This window comes from Myodes glareolus, chromosome 7 (genome assembly GCF_982192425.1).
Source record: "Myodes glareolus chromosome 7, mMyoGla1.1, whole genome shotgun sequence".
In the NCBI taxonomy this organism is placed as follows: Eukaryota; Metazoa; Chordata; class Mammalia; order Rodentia; family Cricetidae; genus Myodes; species Myodes glareolus.
In genome coordinates, this window is record NC_142032.1 from 94,900,999 (window position 1) to 94,924,616 (window position 23,618).

At 46.7% G+C, this 23,618-nt stretch overlaps 1 protein-coding gene across 2 annotated transcripts in view; it reads left to right on the forward strand.

Annotated features, from left to right (window-relative positions):
* Positions 1–23,618, forward strand: part of Scube2 (signal peptide, CUB domain and EGF like domain containing 2) — a 71,991-nt gene that overhangs the window by 31,384 nt on the left and 16,989 nt on the right. For both annotated transcript variants that reach the window (XM_085692880.2, XM_085692881.2), the window contains 7 exons: positions 2,062–2,178; positions 3,401–3,523; positions 3,927–4,043; positions 4,284–4,370; positions 6,132–6,236; positions 9,284–9,439; positions 9,802–10,008. In XM_085692880.2, coding sequence (XP_085549006.2) covers positions 2,062–2,178; positions 3,401–3,523; positions 3,927–4,043; positions 4,284–4,370; positions 6,132–6,236; positions 9,284–9,439; positions 9,802–10,008 — 912 coding nt within the window. The remainder of the gene's footprint in view (positions 1–2,061; positions 2,179–3,400; positions 3,524–3,926; positions 4,044–4,283; positions 4,371–6,131; positions 6,237–9,283; positions 9,440–9,801; positions 10,009–23,618) is intronic.

The window sequence follows — 23,618 nt, forward strand, 5'->3', positions numbered from 1 at the left end:
TTGTAAGAATTTCCCTTCTGTATTTTGTGTTTTCATTTTTTTTGATCGATGAACCCCCTATCCCTGCTTACTGTTGTTATTTTGAGTGGAATTGAATCCTGATTGGCCTTGAAACTGCTTAAGCTAGTGACCTTGAACTCATGGTGATCCTACTGCCTTGACCTCCCAAGTGCCTCCCAAGTCTGGACACACACTACCACATCTGGCTAACACATTTGCCTTTTATTACTATAGTTTTCCAAGGCATGTTTTGTGTAGACAAAGTGGTCCAGGCCAATGCTGTGGTTGTCGTCCACTAAGTGTGACCCAGGTTTATCCATTTGGAGGCACCAATTAAGACAGTCCCAAGAGTTCTAGGAGTGAGACAGAAAAAACCACGATCAGGTCTACAGATGCAGCTTCCAGAGGCCGGTGTGCATGGCTCTGCTTGCTGTTAGGATAAATCCCCACTGAGCCAGCGAAGGGTAACACGGTAATCCTCCACCATAGAGAAGTAACAAAACAAGAGATTTTCCAAGTAGATCCACTCGTGCCTTAACCAACCCGATTTCAGCATCTTTTGGAGAAAATCACACAGAAGGCATTAGGACATGGGATTGCCGGGCTTTTGGGGGCCAGAAAAATAATTCTGTAAGAGGAGAAATAGCTAGAAACAGGAATTGTCTCCAGCCACAGCATGTTCTCTTTTTGTTTACCATTTAGAAACAAAAATAGATAAAATGATAATGAATGGCTAGTTTACAAATTATTATTTACAGAGTAAACTATAAACCTATTTTTTGGTGGGGGGGTTTCGAGACAGGGTTTCTCTGTAGCTTTGGAACCTGTCCTGGAACTAGCTCTTATAGATCAGGCTGGCTTCAAACTCAAAGAGATCCGCCTGCCTCTGCCTTCTGAGTGCTGGAATTAAACGTGTGCACCACCACCGCCCAGCTGTGAAGCTATTTTTAGATATCTCATTTACCTTAATTTATGTTAGTTTGCTTTCTATTGCTGTGATTAAACACTGTGATCAAAACAACTTGGGAAGAAAAGGGTTTATTTGGCCTCCATGTCATAGCATAACCCATCATTGAGGGAAGTCAGGGCAGGAACTCAAGCAAGGCAGGAACCTGGAGTCAGGAACGGAAGCAGAGGCCATGGAGAGACACTCCTCATTGGATTGCTCTCCATAGCTTGCTCAGCTAACTTTCTTTCTTTTTCTTTTTAAATGCTATTTTTATTTTATGTGCTTTGGTGTTTTGCCTACATGTATGTATGAGGGTGCCAGATCCCCTGGAATTGGAGTTACAGACAGTTGTGAGTTGCCATGTGGGTGCTAAGAATTGAACCCAGAACCTCTGGGAGACCAGCCAGTGCTCTTAACCACGGAGCCATCTCTCTAGCCCTTCAGCTAGCTTTCTTATACCACTCAGGATCACCTGCCCAGGGATGACACTACCCACAGTGGACTGGATCCTCCTACATCAGTTGTCAAATGCTCCACAGACTTGTCTGCCAGCCAGTCAGATAGAGACACTTTCTCAAATGTGAGTCCCTCTTCTAAGGTGACCCAGTTTGTGTCAAGTTGATAAAAACTAAAACAACCACAATTTATATAACTTAAATTTCTCAGCCCTGCACATGAGTGAGTGAGAGAGATCACATGAACATCAAAGCAAGTATAGTTTGCGGTAGAATTTACAATCAAGCGGCTTGAGAGATGACTGGGGTTAAGAGTACTGGCTGCCCTCCTGGAGGTCCCGGTTTGGTTCCCAGCACCCACATGGTTCCAGACGACCCGACACCCTCACACAGACATATACATGCAGGTAAGACTCAAATGCACATAAAAATAAATCTTTAAAAAGAAAAGAATTCACAGCCAAGGATCGTGGGAATGACTGTAATTATGACGGGGTCCTCAACACAGTCTTTAATACAAATGAGCAAAGCAATGGGTTGGTCAGTCTTCCTTACCTGTGTTGTTTTGAAGTTAGTCAGCAACTTGTGATTGCTACAAATGCCTCTACCCACACAGCTGAGTTGGCATCAGCTCCCCTCTTTCTTTGATAATTACAGATGTGGATGAATGCTCTTTGGAGAGAACCTGTGACCACAGCTGCATCAACCACCCTGGCACATTCGTTTGTGCCTGCAACAGAGGGTACACACTCTATGGCTTCACCCACTGTGGCGGTGAGTGGACTGGCCCTCTATGGGAGCTCGCGCCTGGGAGCAGGGCCACCATTGAGGTTTATCTTCCTATATGGGACAAAGAGTGCATTCGTGGGCAGTGGCAACAAGAAAAGAAGCCACTAAAGAAATATGTTAATGTTTACCCCATTAGCACATTGGGTATGGAATGGGGCACAGAGGACCTGAGCTCTGTTAGCTGTGGATTCATCAGTGACTTGACTTGTGCTCATATTTGGAGAACAGGGTTCTTGCAGGAGCTGAGACAATAACTCATTCTTTCCAGCAGAAGATAATGTTGCTGTCTTCAGAGAGGCTTGGCAGGGCACCAAGCAGACTCGTAGTTCTGTTCTGCCTGAGCATGGGCTGCAAAGCCTTGGTTCAAGCCCTAGTGTTAGGGTTGGATCTGGAAGGTGGCATTGACTCTGTCTCTTCATTCTGCGCCCGTTTAACAGTCTATGCTCATGGTTCACACCCTGACGGTCAAGTAGACTGTGGTATAGATAAGTCAGATTTTGTGACAACTGACTCTTACTCTACTTCCCCGGCAATCAGCAGTCACTGAGAATAGATCTAGACTCCAGACCTAGTAATCTAAGGTCACCATGGTGATTCTAGGTATCTGTGGGATTGAGGCCCACAAGCTGGAACACTTCTGCCAGTCCTCATGCCCTGTGTTTAGAAGAACAGATGATGGTACTTTGCTGTAGATGATAGTGTCCCCTTCTCTCTTTCCACACATTCTTGGCACCTCTAAAAGCATCCCTGACCTTACCCCGCCTATCATGAGACCCCAGTGAGACACCCTTGAACACAGATGACAGATGTCAACCTTCCAGCTTTGGTTCAGTCCCAAGTTATTGGGGACTGGTAGGCGCACACGACTTCTCTTCTCTCTCAGCGATGGGAAGAGTCAAATAGGAAGTTTTAATTCTGTGTCTCCCTTGCTATGGAGCCGAGGATGATGACATTTTAAGTTCAAAGCCCATGCAGGGCCTGAGTCTGGACATCCGGAAGTGGTGTGTTTCCTTCTGGGTGCTCCTGTCAGTGGCTCCAACCTCCCAACCCAGGCTCATGCCAGTGGGGAGTGCAGTCAGCAGGTGCCAAGCCCATGTCCCTGAAAATAACTGTCAGCCACGAGACTTGTCTGCTGTTCCTTCCTCAAGGGAGAGGCAGTCAGCCCTTGATGTGACTGTTGTGACAGGGGACCCTTTTGGTTCCACAGACACCAACGAGTGCAGTGTCAGCAATGGAGGCTGCCAGCAAGTTTGCGTCAACACAGTGGGTGGCTACGAGTGTCAGTGCCATCCAGGGTACAAGCTCCACTGGAATAAAAAAGACTGTGTGGGTAAGAGGTGCCATCCTTCCCTCGTTCCCACGTGGCTACAGGCTCACCCCGAGTCCAGGGTTTGAGACTCTGTATGCTCCATACTCCACCGGGTCCAAAGTGCACCTTTCCCATGGTCCCCCTCCCTGCGTTCCCCCTCCCTGGAGCGGCAGCGGCTGGTCTTTAATAAGTTCCGAAACAAGGAGGTACCTTGCAGGCTCCTTAACATGCAGCTTCTGCCTAGATTGGAGCTGGCTTCTGTTTCGTGGTTGCTTCTCTGCCTGAACAGCAGACAAGTGCCCCCTTGACCTCAGTGGGAGGCGAGGTTGGGGAGGGAGGTCAGCTCTGCCCTCTTTCCTTGGGACCTTTGGTGTCCTCGGCTCTCATTACACTTGCGTGCTTCTTTTACCTTTGTCCTGTCTAGAAGTGAAGGGCTTCCTGCCCACCAGCACGACGCCCAGTGTGTCCCTGCACTGTGGTAAGAGTGGTGGAGGCGACCGGTGCTTCCTAAGATGTCACTCTGGCGTCCACCTCTCCTCAGGTGAGTGAATCCCCGGCACAGTTCTCACGGCACGGCCTGTAGGTGTTGGATATTCTCAAAGGGCTTCTGGGTCTGGACCAGATACTTCTTGAACCACCAGAGGCCCACACTTTGAGAGTCCATATCCTGGGTATTTTTCTAGTGGCCCATGTGGAGTGGGGTGGGGGTGACCTTAATTGCTACCAGGATAGCCTGTCATCTTGCTTACGCGTTTTGACAATTGCACATTCTACCTGTCAGGACTGCAAGAGGCCTACTCTGTCACCTGCGGCTCTTCCTCTTCGCTCAGAAGCAGACAGCAAAAATCAAATGACTCTGATTTTGGGGGTAATTACCAAACTGTTGCTCTTGTAGGGGCTCATTGCATTCAATGGCTTCTTTCCTGGGGTGCTGCTCATGGGGGTGACTTTGTTGGCTCCTTTCTTATCTGGGTGCTGTGAGCACATCACAGGGTGCTCTTGTCCACAGCTGTGGTGTCTGATCTCTCACCTACCTGTGGAAACCATACTTACTGAGTGTCCCCTGTGCACTTGGAGGTCCTGCTCAACCTGGGTGGGTCACCGTACTGAAAGAGGGTCACAGAGAGAACAGGTCCGAGGATCCTGAATTCGCTCTATCCCAGAGCACTTTAAAGGCCCAGTACAGGGTCCATGCCTGGACATGTGACGTTGGTGGAGGTGGCATGGACAGACTAGCGGAAGTGGGGTTCTGTCTCAAGAAAGAAACCCGGACCTATTCCAGTTTGTCACAGTACTAAGAATAAAAGTCCAGTGTTTTCTGGAGGCCTCATCTTCCCAGAGAAGGACACTTTTGCTGTTTTGTTACAAAACTGTCCAAATAGAGAATTACATTATATCTTGATGTCCATATTATAGAGATGTCAAAAGTTTGAAATACCATGCAAGATGGCAGTTTAGAAGTTAAAATACTCCAGATCCTATACACTATATTCCATAGAATATATTTAATCCACTGGAAACTTTATGTATTAAATACTGGAGGCAGGTCTCACTTTGTAACCCAGCCTAACCTGGAACATACTGTAGTTCAGGATGACCTTGAATCATAATAGTCCTGCCTCAGCTACCTAAATGCTGGGATTATAGGCCTGAGTTTGCCACACTTGGCTGCATCAATTTTATTATTATCCTCATTAACCAAAGAAACCAAGGCCCAGAGGGATGGAAGAACTTACTCAAAGTGACTCAGAAAAGAAATAGAGGAGCCAGGATTTGAACTCAAGCAGTTTGAGTTCAGAGTCTTAAGTGCTGTTCTTTGCTGCCCATTCCGATGAATGTTAGGATCAAGGCAGAGGAGGAAACACGGTCTGGTTCATCTGGGATGTTCTAAGCATTGGTAAGAAAATAGCTAACAGTCCTTACTACGTACCAGGAAACTAGCTAAACATTTATTTTTGCCATTACCTCATTTAATCCTTAACAATATCCTGGTAAAACAGGTGCTTGCTTAACTGTGTGCTTAACTGTGTGCCTAAAACAGGTACCTGAGCACCCTGAGATGGGTAACATTAAGAGAGGTGCTGAAGTTTTCACAGATCAAAGGGCTTTCAATTAGCGGCATGGGCTCCAGCAAAACATAGTTAAGATCTATTTTGGGAGAACAGAATTCTGCATTACCCTGCATCCCAGACCCAGAAGTGGTAGCCACATCTTGACTGGCAGCCCCGTCAGCCCTGTCCTATCTGGGAAGCCACACATGGAAGAGACTTCCCCCAGCAGTCTTATCCAGATTCAAGCAGAAGGATTCTTGCCCACCTTCTCAGGGAGACACAAAAATGACCTCATCTTTCGTCTGGCTGTGGAGACTGTTTGGGGCCCTTTCTCTGTTACATTTAAACATTGGAGCCATCTCTCTCTCTTGAGATAAGTTTAACTCTGAGGAGGTTCCAGGTGAACCTGTGCATGCCAATGGACATTTCATGATCCAAACCTTTATTGGGTCATCTTAAGAGGGGTTCATTGACTACAACATGTAGTGAGGCCCAGCCAGCGGGAGCTTGCCAGCACCCTCTGGGTGTTCCCTCCTTTGCCTGTGAAGGTAATTTCTTTTACTTATTTCTTTCTAAAGATGTCGTCACTGTCAGGACAAGTGTAACCTTTAAGCTAAATGAAGGCAAGTGTAGTCTGCAAAAGGTCAAGCTGTCTCCCGAGGGCCCGCGACCAGCACTACCAGGTACGGAATTGGATGGCTGGTGCAGGGAGTTTGCCTTTATTTTGGGTAAGGGACCTGCGACCTGCTGAGCTGGAGATGGCTGTCCAGCTGATGCAAGCACATGTCAGATGGCACTGAGCCATTCAGGATCTGTGGGGACACTCCTCTCCAGGAGGAGTAGAGTCTGTGCTAACCCCTGTGCGGTCCTGCGCTTATCCCAAGAAATCCTTTGTGAGGTCATTGTTGAGGCTCTGGGGAAACACAGGAGTTCATCCGAGTCAATGGGGCTTGAGATGAATCAGCCACTTGTGACTGCTTTGGGTTAATGTTTCTGATCTTAGGGTTTGGTTGAAGCGTAAGCTATGATAAAAGGGGGCTGACTTGGGAACCACAACACCGGTGAACAGACAGGTGTCCAGGGTTCTAACTGCTCTGCTGTTTGGAAACTGTGGTCCCAGGGCCGGGAGGAAAACAAATGTCTTCCAAGGATGGCTACGCTTACTGGGACAGGCTAACGGTGCTGCTTTCTTCCCTAGTTTTCCTTTCTATCAGAACCTCAGAGAATACTTGTGGGGTTAATATAAATCGAGACATAGCTTAGGAAGATTATTCCCCCAGTCTACACGGAAACAAATGAACCTAAAGCTCATGCCAGCTGTTTTGACTGCCTACTGATGTACAATCAAGATGCACTTTGGTGCCTCTGTTGATGGACCACGTGCACCAATTAATTATGTGTATTCAAAGAAAGTTAACGACGTAGGAAGGCGTCTTGTTATGTGGCTGAGATAACAGCCAGGTGTGGTGGTGCACACCTTCCAGCACTCAGGGGCAGGAGGCAGAGGCAGGCAGATCTCTGAGTTTGAGGCTAGCCTGATCTACAGAGTAAGTTTCAGGACAGCCAAGGAAGGCTACACAGAGAGACCCTGTCTCCCAAAACAAAAACAAACAAACAAACAAACAAAAAAGAGAGATAGAAAGGGGAATAGCAGAATTCTATGTCTAACTAATCGAAATTGTATATAAATAGAGCTGAAGGAAAAAGCCCCAGAAAGCTGACTATATTGTTAGTAGTGATTATGTCTGGGTAAGGTGGGTGATTCTGATTTTTCTTCTATATTCTTCATATTCTCTTTTCATATTTACACTTTTCTAACTTTTATTAACTTTGCTCTTCTAAAATGTCACACATGCCTCTATTGCGTCCTGATGACTGACAGACACCCCTCCACCCTCTTTTCCCTCCCTCCCGTCCCTATTCCCCATCCCCTTCCTTATGAGTCGATTCCCCACATTCAAGCCCCTTTGCTTTGCTTTGGGACTGAGTTCGACCAGGGCCGTTCGTATGCCCATAGGTTTGGATTAACCACTGGAAGCTGAGGACACATTAGTCGTGCAGAGCTGAGGAGAATGGCTGTCCTCCCTCAGAGTCTGTCAGTACATAGTTCCGTGGGGAGTGATTGGGCCCCATGAGCCCCTCTGAGTTCCATGATTGACTGTTGGCCAGCCCACTGCAGGTCGCTGCAGCTGCAGTGAGATCATGTTCGCGTTGGCTGTGTCGTGGCCAGAAGAATTCCGTATGTCACAGCCTCCTCCCTGTCTTCCCGCTCTTACCTTCATTCTATCCCCTCTCCCGAGATGCTACCTGGTCTTAACGGCTGATATGAATGTCCTGTTTAGGGCTGAGTCAATTTTTTTTTTTACTTTTAAATTAGGAAAGTTTTTTTTTTATTTTTATTTTTTAGATTTTATTTTATGTGTATGGGTGTTTTGACTTCATGTGTATCCTTGTGCCACATATATGTGCCTGGTGCCCAAGGAGGCCAGAAGAGGGTGTCTGATCTCTTGGAACTGGAATTACAAGCACTCTGAGCCACCCTGTAGATGTTGGAAATCAAACCTAAGTGCTCTAAAAGAACAGTCAGAGCTCTTAACCTCTGGGCCATCTCCCCAGTCCTAGTATGGCTTCTATTTCCTTTCTTTTCTTAGACACCTGCACACATGTGGCACACACACGCGAGCATCCAGACACACACACACACACACACACACACACACACACAAATAAAAATAAAAATACCTTTTAAAATTATAAAATACAAATTTGGGGAAAATATAGAAAATGAATTTGTCTCTTCCTCTGGCCACAATGGTCTATTGCTTTGTCATTAAAGACTATAGCACAGATAACCTTTAGTTCAATGAAATCAGTCTTAGGAGAGATGCAAGAAGGTTTTGTGTATATGTGGTCCTGCTTTGTAGTTTGGTTTGGTTCAGTTTTGTCTTTTGAATCAACAGATTCATCAGAAGCACTGGGCAGAGGGGACACCACGAAAATCGAAAAATCAAGAATAGGAACATGCAAAGTCCATCTCCTTTTTCTGTAGGCGGGGTTTTTCTGTGTAGCCCTGAATGTCCTAGAACTCACTCTGTAGACAAGGCTGGCCTCAAACTCTAGAGATCCGTCTGCCTCTCAAGTGCTGATATTAAGGGCATAGGCCACCACCACCCGGCTGCAAAGCCTGTCTTAGAGCAAGCCTTCCACCGTCACCCTACATGGATACTGTTTGGTTCTGTTGAATCTTTGTGCCATTTACTTTGTTTAAAATGAGACATCACCATTGATGTCTGTTCTGTCTCTCCCTTTGGAGTTGTACCAAGGTCAGCTGGACAGGAAGGAGGGATGGGTTTCATTTCATTTCCTGTCTGAAGCTTCAGCATCAGGCCATCCCAAACCAGCTTTGAGAACATCCATTACCTTCACCAACCATCATCAAAAAGACAGAACAATTGCTGCCCCCTGGTTCTTGTTCTCCGCATATGTGGCTGGCCAGTGGGAGACACCCAGCCTGTACCCATGGAAAGACTGTTCCAGAACTAGACTGTAACATTACATAGTAATGAAAATGTCTCAGGGTTCCAGACTAGGGGCTGGCAATGGCTCAGCATGTGGAGTGAATCACGCGGTCCCCAGAGGGTTGTAATGAAATGTTTACTGAGCCCCAGCGAATGCTCAGCTCAGTGGTCTGCCAGGACTTGGCTTCCGATCGTTTTGTTTCTTCATACAGAGAGGCACAGCTCAGTGAAAGAGAGCTTCCAGTACGCAAACCTTACATGCAGCTCTGGCAAGCAAGTCCCAGGAGCCCGTGGCCGACCGAGTGCCCCTAAGGAAATGTTTATCACAGTTGAGTTTGAACGAGAAACTTACAAAAAGGAGGTGACAGGTTGGTCTGAAAGCCATCTGCCGTGCCAGGCTTCTCGGGACTCATTTCTTCTCTCTTTGCCTTCCATTCCATCGTTCCTGGGGGGCAGAAACTAAACCCTCAAGTATCTCCTGTTGACTCCACCCTCACAAATTACACTAACTTGGTTTAGAACCTGATGGAGAGGTTTTCCCCCCTCCACTTCATAAAACCCAAAGCTACCATTTGACTCTCAGAATTTTGTCTTTGAATTGAATGCTGCCCAGCTTGCTAGGTTCCCAGCTCCAGGGGACTTGGGATGTCAGTGGGTCTAGCCTGGACATCCTCACTGCAGCCTGAGGACCTGTCCCCATGCCGCTCCCCCCCACTCCCCGTTTCCACAGCTTCCTGCAATCTGAGCTGCCTGGTAAAGCAGACGGAGAAGCGACTACGGAAAGCCATCCGCACGCTCAAGAAGGCTGCCCACAGGGAACAGTTTCACCTGCAGCTCTCGGGCACGGACCTCAATATGGCTAAAAAGTCCCTCCGAGCGTCCGAACAGCGGGAGGAGACCTGTGGAGTGGGGCAGAGTCAAGAGGAAAACCAGTGTGGTGAGTGGCCCAAGGGGATGACTGACAGGCCTGTCGGGAGTGCTAGGCCTGTGAGCACGGGAGCCAGTGAGAGACTGGGTCAGCCTTCCTTCCCTGGGCTCACTCCAGAGACACCAGGGATGCTTTTTCTCATCTTTTTTGCTAGCTGCTGTGTTTTCACCAGCCCTGGAGCTCCCCAGGAGCTAAGATAGGACTTACCCGTCTTTCCCTCATACTTGGCATGTTTGCTGGCCTGTGGTAGGCAGTGTCTGTGGAATCAAAGGACGGAAAAGCAAATGCAGGTTTGGCAGCACTGCCCGGCTAGTGTGCGCCTCTACACCACTCTCTTGTTGCGGTCTCTGTAGTTACTGCTCTTTGGATTGGCCCCTGGTGATAACAAGTGAGCTCATTTCTGTCCACAGTTTTGTGCAAAGGCAAAACCAGAAGTCAAGCAGGTGCCTTGCAGACACCCGGGCTTCGGGCTGGGGCTCCAAGCAGTCTCAGTTCCATGCATGGTGTGTTGTTGGTCTGTGTTTGCGTGTTTCAGAACAAATACCAGTTTCCAAATCCAGCAACAGACTCCAGGGTGGTCAGATGTGAGATTTGTTCTGTATAGTTATGAGAGAGACTGCCTGAGAGGCCTTGCAGAGGGAAGCTGGGGGCTCCCTTTATAAGTATGGTTGACTTGGTTCTTATCTGCTAGGAACACAACCTTGCCCCAGCTCCTTTGATCGAGTGATAGTCTTACCGGGCAGGAATCAGCATCTCCTACAGGCAACAGATTGAAAGCTAAGGTCTATGCTCTCTTGCTGAAAATCTCATTGGTGGGAAATACCTCGGGCCAGTAAACAGTTGCCATGCAAGCTTAGGACTTGGATTTGATCCCCGGAACTCGCATAAAAAGCCAGGCTTGATGGTTCCTTCTTGTATTCTCAGTGCTGGAGAGGCAGAGCAGAAAATCACTGGAGCTTGCTGGCCGGGCAGCCTGGCCTAATCGGGGAGCCCCAGGCCCTACTGAGAGACCCTGTCTTGAAAGAAAAGTCTGGATATTATCTGAGGAACAACACTGTAGTTTGTCTTCTGAGCACCAACATGTATGCACACGCATGTGCAAGCACACATGCACATATATACCCCACATATACCCTGTGCATGCCCTTAAATGATAATAGCTTTTCTTTTTAAAGATTGGATTTGTAGTCTAATTCCAAAGCTCATTTTCACTCCCTGTGTGAGATGAAGTTCAGTAAGAAGATCCCCTGAGAAGCAGACGTCTGTTCTGAAGGGCCAGGAGATGCTTGGGCCTGAGGGATGGCGCATGGGTAAAGGGTAGGATGCTGGTGTTTCTGCATGCATATGGCTGAATTGCTTCATTCTGGAGAGCTCTCAGCCAGAGCCACGGCTCCAATCTGCTGCTTTGCCAAAGCTTAGAGAACACAGAATGTAACTGCCCCCAAGGGGCCAGTTCCCAGATCGTTGTGACTCTTATTCCAGCTGATTTTCTTAAAAAGAAAAGAGGGCAATAAACCCAGCTGGCTGGTTTCTCACTTGGACTCTTCAGAGTTCCAGTCTCCATACCAAATTAGTGACAAGAGCTGGCTGCTGTGGCCCTGCTTTCCAGGGTGAGTGGAATGAACTCTTGGGCAAGCAGCCAGGCAGGTCCTCTTTCTGGTCTCTGGGAGCTGAGTAGCAGCCCCCCCCCCCTTTCCAGGCCTATTGGGGTAAGTAAGGACTGTGGCTTCGTCAGGAAGACTGTGGACAGTTGAGAATTCAGGAAGACTAGAGTCAAGGCCTGTGGTACCTCAGGGATCTTGTTTGCAGTACTATGACTGGGTGTGCTTTAGGGGAGCAAAGGCCCAAGAAGAGGATCAGGCCTCTGGGCCACAAGCCTATGGGGAAACCAAATAGAGTTCAGTTGTTATGGTATACAAATGTGTCCCTGGCATGCCATGCCTATCAGCTAAATTTGGTTTGGTTTCTTTTTTCCTTCCTTCCTTCCTTCCTTCCTTCCTTCCTTCCTTCCTTCCTTCCTTCCTTTCTTTCTTTTTTCAGTTTTTTGAGACAGGGCTTCTCTGTGTAGCCCTGATTGTCCTGGATCTCGTTCTGTAGACCAGGCTGGCCTTGAACTCAGAGATCCATCTGCCTCTATCTCCTGAGTGCTGGGATTAAAGGTATGAACCACTACCACCTAGCACGGGTTTGTTTCTTAAAGAGGAAGTGTGTTTCCTCAAAAGCTTCTTCTAACACTGAAAATGAATCCTGTACCTGACATGGGATCAAGTCAGGCAACAGTGTTGAAGACTTTCCCGTGGCAGAAACACAGCACAGAAGTGAAGGGATCAGGTATACTAATTAGAAAGGATTTGGGAGACTGTGAGACAGCTCAGCAGGTGAAGGCACTTGTAGTGAAGACCAAAGATCTGAGTCTGATCTCTGGGATCCACGTGGTAGAAGGAGAGAACTCCTAAAAGTTGCCAGGCTTATTGATATTTCTGAACTCTCGTTGGCACTTGCAATGGGGACAAGCCTAGAAATGTCCTTGGTTCTTTTTAGAAAATATTTTCAGCTTCTGTTTATTATCGTTCTTGTTACTATAATGAAACACTGGAGGTTGGTTATATTTACAAAGAAAAGGGTTGATTCTGGCTTATGATTCTGCATATCAGATGTGAAATGCCACATCTAATGATGGCTTTCTTCCAGCCATAGTTTCAGGAGCCCAGGCCTCAGATGGCAGGAGATCGGGCACACATATAGTTCTTGATTTTTCTCTTTTTTTTTCTTGTTTTGTTTTGCTTGTGTCTTGTGTAGTCCTGGCTCCTTGAACTTATGAATGTAACTGATGCTCCGGCCTCAGCTTCCCGAGTAGCTGACATTATTCTCCCCATTCCTGCTAAGCTAGCAGTGCTCAATCGCATGGGCCCCATTCTCCTGAATTTATATAATTCTAATCATTCTTCCCAAAGCCCACCTCTAAAGATCTTAGCTTAGCTTTTTTTTAACCTTAATACTTAATTAATATTACATTTCAACACATGTGTTCTTTAAACAATACCCAGACCATAGCAGAGCCCAGCAAGGTGTCTCGGACGGCCTGACAGGGGAATGGAAGCCACCATGCTTGTGTACCTCAGATGGTACAGCAATGTATAGCAGGGAGCATTCATCCCACTTCTCCCAGCCCTGCTTCCCAGCACTGCTAAAATTGGCTCTACGTTTTTATGCATTCATAAAAATGAACCGTTCTTTTATTCATTGATAGCTATTTATTAAACTCCTACTGTGTACTAGGTACCACTGTGGATGCTGAGACTCCTCTGAAGGAGACAGACTAGCAAAAGCCTCAGCCCTTAAAGCTTACAATTTTTGGAGAAAGAAGCAGGTGGGCTACCCCATAAGCAAGGACACAGATTATGGCCAAACAATGGCAGGGATATGGAGAACAGGTCACTTGGGAAGGGAAACAGAAAGACCCCAGACATGGTGAGGAGCAGGGAGGGATTGTGTTCCCCAGTGTGTAGATGTGGTCAGGGAAGGCCCCAGTGCAAAGCCCAGTGGTGTGGACACACAAAGGAAAGAGAAAGGAAACTTGGGGATGCTTGGAAGAAAAGCATTCCAGGCAAAAGTATAAGAAGTAAAACAAAAGCCCCTACAGGTATTAGAAGGAAGCACAGGATGGTGAGGGCTGGGAGCTGAGGGAATGACCTCAGGGCAATAGCAGAGGCCCTGTTCATCCTAGGACAGAAGTCAGTGGGTTTTCCTACCCATGGTTCCCAGTCTCAGCCCAGGAGCTCACACACTCTCCGGTCCCAGTCCTTATCTAAGATAACAGTATCTGTTAGCCTGGTCCATGGGTCAATGTTGACATGATTCCTAATTTTCCTTTTACAATGAGAGCTACTGTGGATAGCAAGCCTTCTTTGTGCAAACACCAATATTCTCAAAGCCTAGAGTTTTGGGAGTGTAACTGCATATGTCAACATTGGCAGATACTGCCAGCTCACCCTTCCAAATTCCCTTCAAGACACACTGCTTCTAGCACTACATGAGAATATTCAGTACCCACATCCTCACTTTCGTGGACTATTTATCATTGGTCCTTTTAATGTTTACAAACACAATAAGCAAAAATAATAATAAAATTACTAACTTTTTTGATCAGTAAGAACACACAAATACATTGTCTTAAATTAATTGTATCTCTTCTTCTAAGAACATTTATAGGTTTTGTTTAGTTACATTAAATTGTCTTCCCCATATCATTTTTAATATTTATTTATTTATTATGTATACAATATTCTGTCTGTGTGTCTGCCTGCAGGGCAGAAGAGGGCATCAGATCTCATTTCTGATGGTTGTGAGCCACCATGTGGTTGCTGGGAATTGAACTCGGGACCTTTGGAAGAGCAGGCAATGCTCTTAACCGCTGAGCCATCTTTCCAGCCCTTCCCCATATCATTTAAAAAATTAGTCAGGCATGGTGGTGCACAGCTTTAATCCCAGTACTCAGGAGGCAGCGGCAGGCTGTTCTCTGTGAGTTGAGGCCAACCTGGTCTACACATCTAGTTCTAGAATATCCAGAGCTACATACTGAAACCCAATCTCAAAACAAAACAGTAAATAAAAAATAAAATAGACCTTAGAGCTGACAAGATGGCCCCATGGGTATCGTAGGGTTTCTGCTGCTGTGAAGAGACTCCATGAGCACAGCAACTCTTCGAAAGGGAAACATTTAATGAGGTGGCAGCTTACAGTTCAGGTTTAGTCCATCATCTTCATGGCAGCGTGCAGGCAAGCATGGTGCTGGAGAAGGAGTTGAGAGTTCTGTATCTTGATCCACAAGCAACAGGAAGTGAAGTAGGTCTTACACTGGGTGTAGTTTGAGCATATGAGACCTCCTCCACGTTGGCACACTTCCTCCAACAAGGTCACACTTTCTAATGGTGCCACTTCCAATGGCCAAGCTTTAAACACATGAGTTTTGGGGGGCTACTCCTATTCAAAACACCACATTCCACTCCTGGGCCCCCATAGGCTTGTAGCCATAGCAACTTGAAAAGTCCCCATAGTCTATCAGAGTCTCAACAATGTTTAAAGCCCAAAGTTCAAAGTCTCTTCTGAGATTCATGCGATCTCTTAATTGTAATCCCATATAAAATAAAAATAAAAAACAGATCACATGCTTCCAACATAAAATGGCACAGGATGTATATTACTGTTCCAAAATGGAGGAAAGGGAAGATAATGAGGAGATACTGGACCAAAGCAAGACAGAAAACAAGTTGGGCAAACTCCAAACTCTGCATCTCCATGGCCAATGCCAAAGCATTCTTCAGATCTCCAACTCTGCCCAGCTTTGCTGACTGCAACACCTTTCTTTCTCTTGGGCTGGTTCCACTCTCTGTTAGCAACTTTCCTTGACAGGTCTCCCACACTCTGGCATCTAACATCTTGGTGTCTTCAGGGCAAGCCAGGCTTCAGCTTCATACAATGGCCACTCTGGGCCTCTATTCAGGGATGCCCCTGACACATGCCTGGTCTCGGCAGCTTTCTTTAGTCACAGAAGAAGGTTTCATTACACTTTTCTTCTAACCTTGACTCTAAAGCCAGAACCATGTGGCTGAAGCTGCCAACTTCTGTTGCTTGCTGGGGACCGAACATGGCCCCCTTGTTCAATTACATCATCACCAACTTTCTGTCTTCAATAGTTTCCCTCACTGCCTAAGCTTGGATGTCCTGAAACTGGATCTGTAGACCAGGCTGGCCTCAAACTCAGGGATTCACTAATCCCTGCCTTCTAAGTACTGGGATTAAAAGCATGTATCACCACCCCTGGACCTAAGCTATTCTTTAATTCCTTTACACAAATTGTAAGCTTAGCTGGGTGGGGTCTTGCCCTGAGATCACCACTCCCTTTATTCCATTCCTTAATCTGTTTATCTCTTTGAACACATTACTTAGTTTCATTCCAGTTTCTGGTGTCCTTGTTCTTTTCAAAGTGTACATTTTGTATTTTTACTTTCCCAGCTTTTTCCTTTTCATTATGGATCTACATAAGAGTGACCATCTAATGACCTTATTATAGAGTCAATAATAGGTTGTTTTGAGATTTACTCTGCCAATAGGATTAATCCAAAACTCTTCATCTTAGTTCTAGGCAGACTTTTTGGACAAGATCAAAAAGTGGTCACATTCTTCACTAAAATACCACAAGAATGATCTCTAGCAACATACCAAAATTCTCCTCTGAAACCTCGTAAGCCAGTCCCCTACAGTTCGAATCACCCTCCGGACTACTGTCTTACATTCTCTTACCTAACATGACCCATTAAGCAGATCTTAAAGCATTCTACTGCTTTCTTAACCCAAAGTACCAAAGTCCACATTCCTCCAAACAAAAACATGGTCAGGTTTATCACAGCAATACCCCAGTTCCTGGTACCAATCTACGTTTTAGTTAGGGTTTCAGTTGCTGTGACGAGACATCATGGCCATGGCAACTCTTATAAAGAAAAACATTTAATTGGGGCTGGCTTGCAGTTTCATAGGTTTGGTCCATTACCTTCATGGCAGCATACAGACTGACATGGTGCTGGAGAAGGAGCCGAGAGTTCTACATCTTGATCTGAAGGCAACAAGAAGCAAAGTGGGTCTTACATTGGGTGTGGCTTGAACATATGAGACCTCAAAGCCCTCCTCCACAGTGACACACTTCCTCCAACAAGGCCACACCTTCTAATAGTGTCACTTCCTATGGCCAAGCACTCAAACCCATGAGTCTAGTAGGGCCATTCCTAGTCAAACTACCACAGAGGGTAGAGGTATTTGCCACTGGAAATGATGATCTGAGTTCCGTCCCCAGGTTCCACACGGTGGGAGGATAGCACCAGCTCCCACAGGCTGTCCTCTGTTTTCCACACATGCTGTGGCATGTGCATGCACACGCATAAAATAATTAAAAATTTTTAAAAAATAAATTTTAAAGTCACAAGTTACAACAAAGAAAAGATTCACTTTTCGTCAAGTAGAAAAACTTTCTTGTTGTCATTTGTACTTTCAGCATTGTAATGAATTTGTGAATTTATGAATTTGGCACTGGGGACAGCCTGTTCTTCAAGTAACCTTTAGACCATCTGTGATCAATTTTAGCAAGATGTCAGAAAAGAAAAGCAATTCTGGGACTGGAGACATGATTTAGTAAAGTGTGCAAGAATGAGGATCTGTGTTTGCATCCCCTGCACCCATATAAAAAAACTAGGAGTGTTTAGATTATGTGCGCGTAATCTCTGTTCTGGGGAAGCAGAATCAGGAGGCTCATTGGAGCTCACAATCAGCCAGGCTAGCTTAATTAGTAAGCTCCCGGTCTCAGTGGGAAATCCATTCTCAAAAAATAAGGTATAGAGCAATTGACAAAGATACATACATACACCCATATGCTCCATACAATAACATACATATACACACATGAACATGTACACATAGAAATAAACACAAATAAATAAATAAGAAAGCAATTCTATTTTACAAACTACAGATCCTGGGTTGAAGCTGTAGCTTGTAGTAGAGTCTTTTGCTGAGCATATGTGAGGCCCTGGGATGGATCTTGAGGGGCTAGAGAGGTGGCTCAGTAGTTATGAGCACTGTCTGATCTTCCAGAGGACCTGGATTTGATTCCAACACCCACACAGTGGCTCGTGACTGTCTATAACCCTAGTCCCAGCGCATCTAAGGCCACCAGGCATGTACATATTTCACAGACACACATGTAGTCAAAATACCCATACACAATAAATGAATGGATGAATAATAAATAAACCTTTAAAAAAAGAAATGTGCTTGATAAGCTAGACATGGTGGTACATGATTTTAACCCCAGAATTCAGGAGGCTGAGGCAGGAAGATTAAAAAGTTTGAGGCCAGTGAGATCTATATAGACAGACTTTGTCTCAACAATAACAAGAACAGGATTTAGTAAACTGCTGACATTTATCAAAGACTTACGATGTGTTCCGTAGTATGTTAAGTGCTCTGTATATATTTATGCATTCAATCTCTCTAAGTCTATGTTATGTCGTTTTATAGATGAGTAGAGGACATAGAAACCATGCTTTCCCCTGCTAAGTTCAACCAGCAAATGAATGTCAGAGGCAAGACTAAATCCAAGTCTGAATCAAGAGCCTATGTTTCTGACTCTCCAGTCTGAGTATCCTCCTGAACAGGGCTGAGCCCTGGATCATCCCTTCATACTGTACACAGAAGTAAAGTGTCCACGCTGTAGTGGGTAGAAAGGAACTCTGGATAAATAAGAAGCCGTCTTGTGAGTGGCACACAGTCTTTCCAGTGCAGGGTCAGACAGAGATGTATTCCCCAAAGAGGATGCCTAAGCCCAGTCTGGAGGGAGGCACTGTTGATGGCGGGGTGGGGGGAGCATTCAGACAGTGGCACAGTCTGGAAAATCACAAATGAGGGGCTGTGCACAGAGCTAGGCCTGCATATCAGCGTTAGGAACCTGGAGATCCAGGTAGGGTAATTAGGCTCAGGGGAGGCATAGCCAATCACAGAAGACCTGAAATACACTGCTGAGGAACTTCATTTTCTCCTTTCGACACCATGGTGTTGGTCTTAGCTAGGGTTTTCTAGTGCTGTGATAAACCATCATCAAAAGCAACCTGGGGAGGAAAGGGCTTATTTTTGCTTATGTGTCCCAATCACATTGGCGCATCATTGAAGAGAAGTCAGGGCAAGAACCCGAGGCAGGAACTGAAGAGACCACAGAGGAATACAGCATACTGGCTTGCTCTTAAGTTTGCTTTCTTGGTGTTTTTCTTTCTTTGGTTATTGAGCTAACCTTTAATGTCTGAGTCATCTCTCCTACCCTCAGTTTGCTTTTTCATATGCCCTTGGGTCACCTACACAGGGATGGCACCATCCATAGTGGGTTGGGCTCTTCCATATCAATCACTAATCAAGAAGATGCCAGACTCACCAGCCAATCCGATAGAGGCATTTTTCCAGCTGAAGTTCCCTCTTCCCAGATATGTCTAGGTTTGTGTGAACTGAGATTTAACCAAGACATGTCCGAGTGATATGTGTATTTGAGAAAAATCTTTCTGCCTGCATTGGAAGAGGTGGGACTATTGGCAGAAAGGCTGGCTGGGGAGTTTCAGTATATCACATAAGAGGTGCTGTTGTCGGCTAAGGTATTGAAGGAGGGAGAACATGGCAGGTCAGAGGCACATCAGGAGGAGGGGCGGCATTTGTTAAGAGAGTGAATCAGGATCCATCAAGAGAAAGTGCTGGGGGAAGCTCTCTGATCCTCCTCGTGTGTCCCTTACCCCTTCCAGAGCAGCCCTGCTCCAATGCAGTGGGTGCTGAGCAAAAGCCAGAGGGTTGGTCAAATGGCTGAATGAATGTGGTCACTGGACAAGATGAGATTTGTAGAAGCAGAAAAAAAAAAAGCTCTTGAGGACACTTGAAACTCAGGTGCCGATAAGACTCAATGCTCAATATGGAGTCAAAGGGAGTGAGACAGAGAGGGATCCGTTAGAGACAGAGGTGGCCTAGCTGGTACGAATATTTGCTGCTCCTCCAGGAGACAGGAGTTCAGTTCCTGGTACTCACATTGGGCAGCTCACAATCGCCTGTAATTCCAGCTCCAGGTTATCACAGCCCTCTTCAGGCCTCTGAATGCACTTGCACATCTGTGTGCGCGCACACACAACACACACAGAGAGGCACACACAGATATGTAATAAATTAAAAGGATAAAGATGAATTTAGGGGTATATTGAAAAGGAGAAGTAGGGGGAAATTTCTTGTAATAATCCGAATAAGAGATGATGATGAGCTAAGGGATGTAGGAGCTGTGGAGATGGGGACCAGGGATGGCTGAGAGGCAGTGGAGGAGGATGCAGCTGAGTGATGGGGTCGAGAGTGGGGGACAGCTGTGGTCTGGAGCATTAATAGCAGGGGGTAGAGATGCCACTTACTAAAAGAGCAAAGCCAGAGCCTCGGAGAGGAAACAGTGACCCGGACCAGGTTGAATTTCCAGGCACAGGTGTTGCATTGTTTATGTTTTCTGCTGCTATGACAAAACACTTAACAAAAGCAGATTTTAAAGGAAGAGCTTATTGTGGCTCCCAGTTTGGGGCCGCGGTCCATTGTGGCGGCAGGGCCATAAGGCAGCAGGTCACATGGTATCTATAGCTGGGAGCAGGAAGGGATAAACAGGGATACTCGGCTCACTTTCTTCTGTTTATTCTGGGACCAGTGCAGAGGATGGTGCCACCCACAGTTAAAATAGGCCTTCCCTTTTGGCTAAACATCTCATCAGATATATTGAAAGGTGCATCTCTAGGTGATGCCACACTCTGTCAAGCTGACAGTTGAGACTAACTGGGACAGGTGTCCACAGACATTGGTGCATGCAGGAAGATTCCATCTCCCTGTCGAACCCTCCTGTCATGCCCTACACACGTGCCCCAGCTTCCCTCCTGTTGTGTCTGAGGTCTGCTCTTCCAGGCCAGCCTACACCCTCTGTTCCTTACCTGTGTGGTTCTGCTGTTGTGCGCCACTGTCTCCCCTGAGTCCTTTTTCTCCGTGAGGTCATTGCTGGCCTCCTATAACGTCCTCTCAGGAAACATCCCACTCTCCACTGACTTCTTGCTTCTCCTTTCCTCTTTGTCCCAAGGAACAGAACTTTTTGAAAGGACTGTACCATCTTCCTTGCCTTCCATCTTCCCCTCAGTCTGGTTTCTTCCCCCAACCTCACCACTGGGGAAGCTTTCTCAGGATTCCTAGTGACTGCCACGTTGCTACCTCTCACTGCGCATGCAGGCTTGCTCTGATACTGCAGACTGCCCCTCCCACTGCAAGCATGCTGTTTCTGTGGGCTGCAGACTTCTGATCCCTTTACCTGGATGGCAGCTCCCTTTCCGTTTTCAGTACTGGTTCTTCCCCAGCTTCCTAGTACCTAGTGTCAGGGGTCCAGGGCTCAGTCCTGTCTCCTTCCTCTATCTTCGTGCTTTCTTAGTTGACCTCTGTTTTAAATACCACCGGAGAGACTGGGCAGATGGCTCAGTAGGTGAGAGGACGTGAGTTCAAATCTCTAGCACACTGTAGAAACTGGGCATGGCTACATATGGCGTCGGCCCAGTGTTGGAAAACAGAGCCGAGCAGAGCCCAGGAGCTCATTGGACAGCCAGGCTGGCTGAAACAGTGAGCTTCAGGTTCAGCGAGAGACCCTGCCTCAAAAAACAAGGCGATAGTGCTAAGGACGACAGCTGATGTCCCTCTTGGACCTCCTCGTGTGTGGACACAGGTGTCCCTCTCAGACCTCCCCATATATGGACACAGGTGTTTACATGTACAGAATGAGCAAATCATGCTCCACAATAAATAAATAGATAAATAAATACCACCATATGGTGACAACCCCCTAATTGCCCTATTTAGCTATAGGTCTGTCTGTCTGTCTGTCTGTCTCTCTCACTCTCCCCACCCCTCTCTTTCTATGGTTTAAATGCGTATTTTTCTGTCTCCTTAATATACATAGGAATTTATAACTGTTTTCTGTTACTACTAGCTAATATAAACAATAAATGGCAAAAGATAGAACAAGGCAGAGATTAAATACACATAATTTGAACTGGCTTTCCTCTTTAGGTAGACTCTTTCCAACTTGGCGAGGTTCACCGTTGATTACATGGGTGTAAATCCATTTCTAAAACAGACTCTTGTTGCTAATGCTTTATGTGAATGCCTGTCAGATATGATTGGTTCATGGCTGTTTGTCTTGTGATACGGCTTGACCAAGAGCTAGCGGTAGCGGTAGAAGACGTGTCTTCCCTGGCAGGTTCCTGTCTTGTCTGAGTGCTTGTGCCATTTGCCAACCTTCAGTGCAGATGGCCTTGGAGGAGGCAGCCACAGCTGCTTCCCGTGATTTTATGGCAGTTAATCGCTTGGTTTGAAACTAGATATTATAATCAATTAAATCGATTTGGCCAGGCACAGTCAAACCGTAATTCCTCAGAGTACATGGCAAGAAGTGAGTTTATCAGTCCGTCTACATAGCCAGGGTTGTGGGAGGCCCACAGTGCTCTTTGCTGAGACCTGAACTGTCATCCCTGCCACTGTCTCGTGACGCTTGGACAGGTGGATTGACTGGGGGCCGGTCTTACACCACATACATAACCAATGGAGGCTTGTTTCTTATTTAATACGGAGAAATGAATACAGAGAGATCCGAGAATGTTTTCCTTACACCTCTGAGCCATCTAGTAAACCCTCAAAGTGCACTGTGTCCCCCGGAGAGCACAGAGAGCTAGCTGGGGTCCTGAGGATCAACACTGGATGGATACCAGACTCCCTGTTTCCTCCTCCTCCTCCCCAACCACACCTGCCTTTCCTCCCCTCAGGAAACGGCCCTGCTCCTCATACAGTGGCTCCTGTCCAAAGCTGGAGCTTTCCTGGCATCTCCCCTGCCGCACGCCTCACTCCTCCACCCGTAAATCCTGTCAGCCCTGCCTGCAGGTAGGCTCCTGCGCCCAGTTAGTGTCCCCCCTCCAGTGTCACTGCTGGCTGGGTTCCAAACCACCCTCCTTTCCCCTGTCTGTCCTCACAGGCGCTGAGTGTTCTCCTTCCCCTTCCTGCCCTCAGTCTGTTCTCATACATCAGCCAAAAGATGGCTCAGAGACAGAACTTCTGTCACACCGTCTGCGCATTCAGGACCTCTGCACACTGTAAGCCTGCTTTCCTTACCGTGGCCTTCGAGATCCCACACAACCTGCCTTGCTTGTTTTATATTGTTTGGTTGTTTTTGGTTTTGTTTATGTGTTTTTGTTTTTGATCGTTTGCCTGCTTGCTTTTCAGTGTTTTACTCTGTAACCCAGGCTGGCCTTGAGCTCACAGTGCTCTTCCTGACTCAGCCTCCCAGGTGTTAGGATTATAGGTGTGTGCTCTTTATTTATCCGGGATAGGGTCTCACTGAGCACAGGCTGTCTTCCAGCCTGTAGTTCTCCCTCTTCAGCCCCTTAAAATACATCTCCACTCGCCCTCCTCCTCCCCCATTCCTGTGACACAGGTCTTCTGTACTGGACATGCTCATGGCGGGACTGTCTTTCCCAGCCACCTTACTGAAACACACACGCAGACACTGGGTCCCAGGACACTGTTTACTTTACATTACGATGTCACTGCTTGGCACTTCACTGTGTGACCCTTTGCCTATTTATTGTCCATACTCTCCACGAGAACGAGGGTGCTATTAGGATAGGGCCGTACCTGTCCCCTTCTCGGCTGCATCTCCAGCTCCTAGAGTAACACGAGACACATAGTTCTTGTTTGGCATCATCGTTAAATGAAGACACTAATGTTTCTTCACGAGCACCACCGAAGGACAGGGCCAGCAAGATGACTTAGTGGGCAAAGGTGCTGCCAGCAAGCTTGATGACTTGCTGTCCCAGAGGTTTTTTGCATGGCCATATTGGAAGAAAAGGAAGGGGAGCTGAAAATAGGTCAAAGGAGTTCCTGAATTCCAGACGTTGGGATTTTATTCTTTGGGGCAGGGGTGGGGTGGGGTGGGGGTGGTCACTGGAAGGAGCAATCCCATCAGAAGCTGTGTTTTCCTTCAG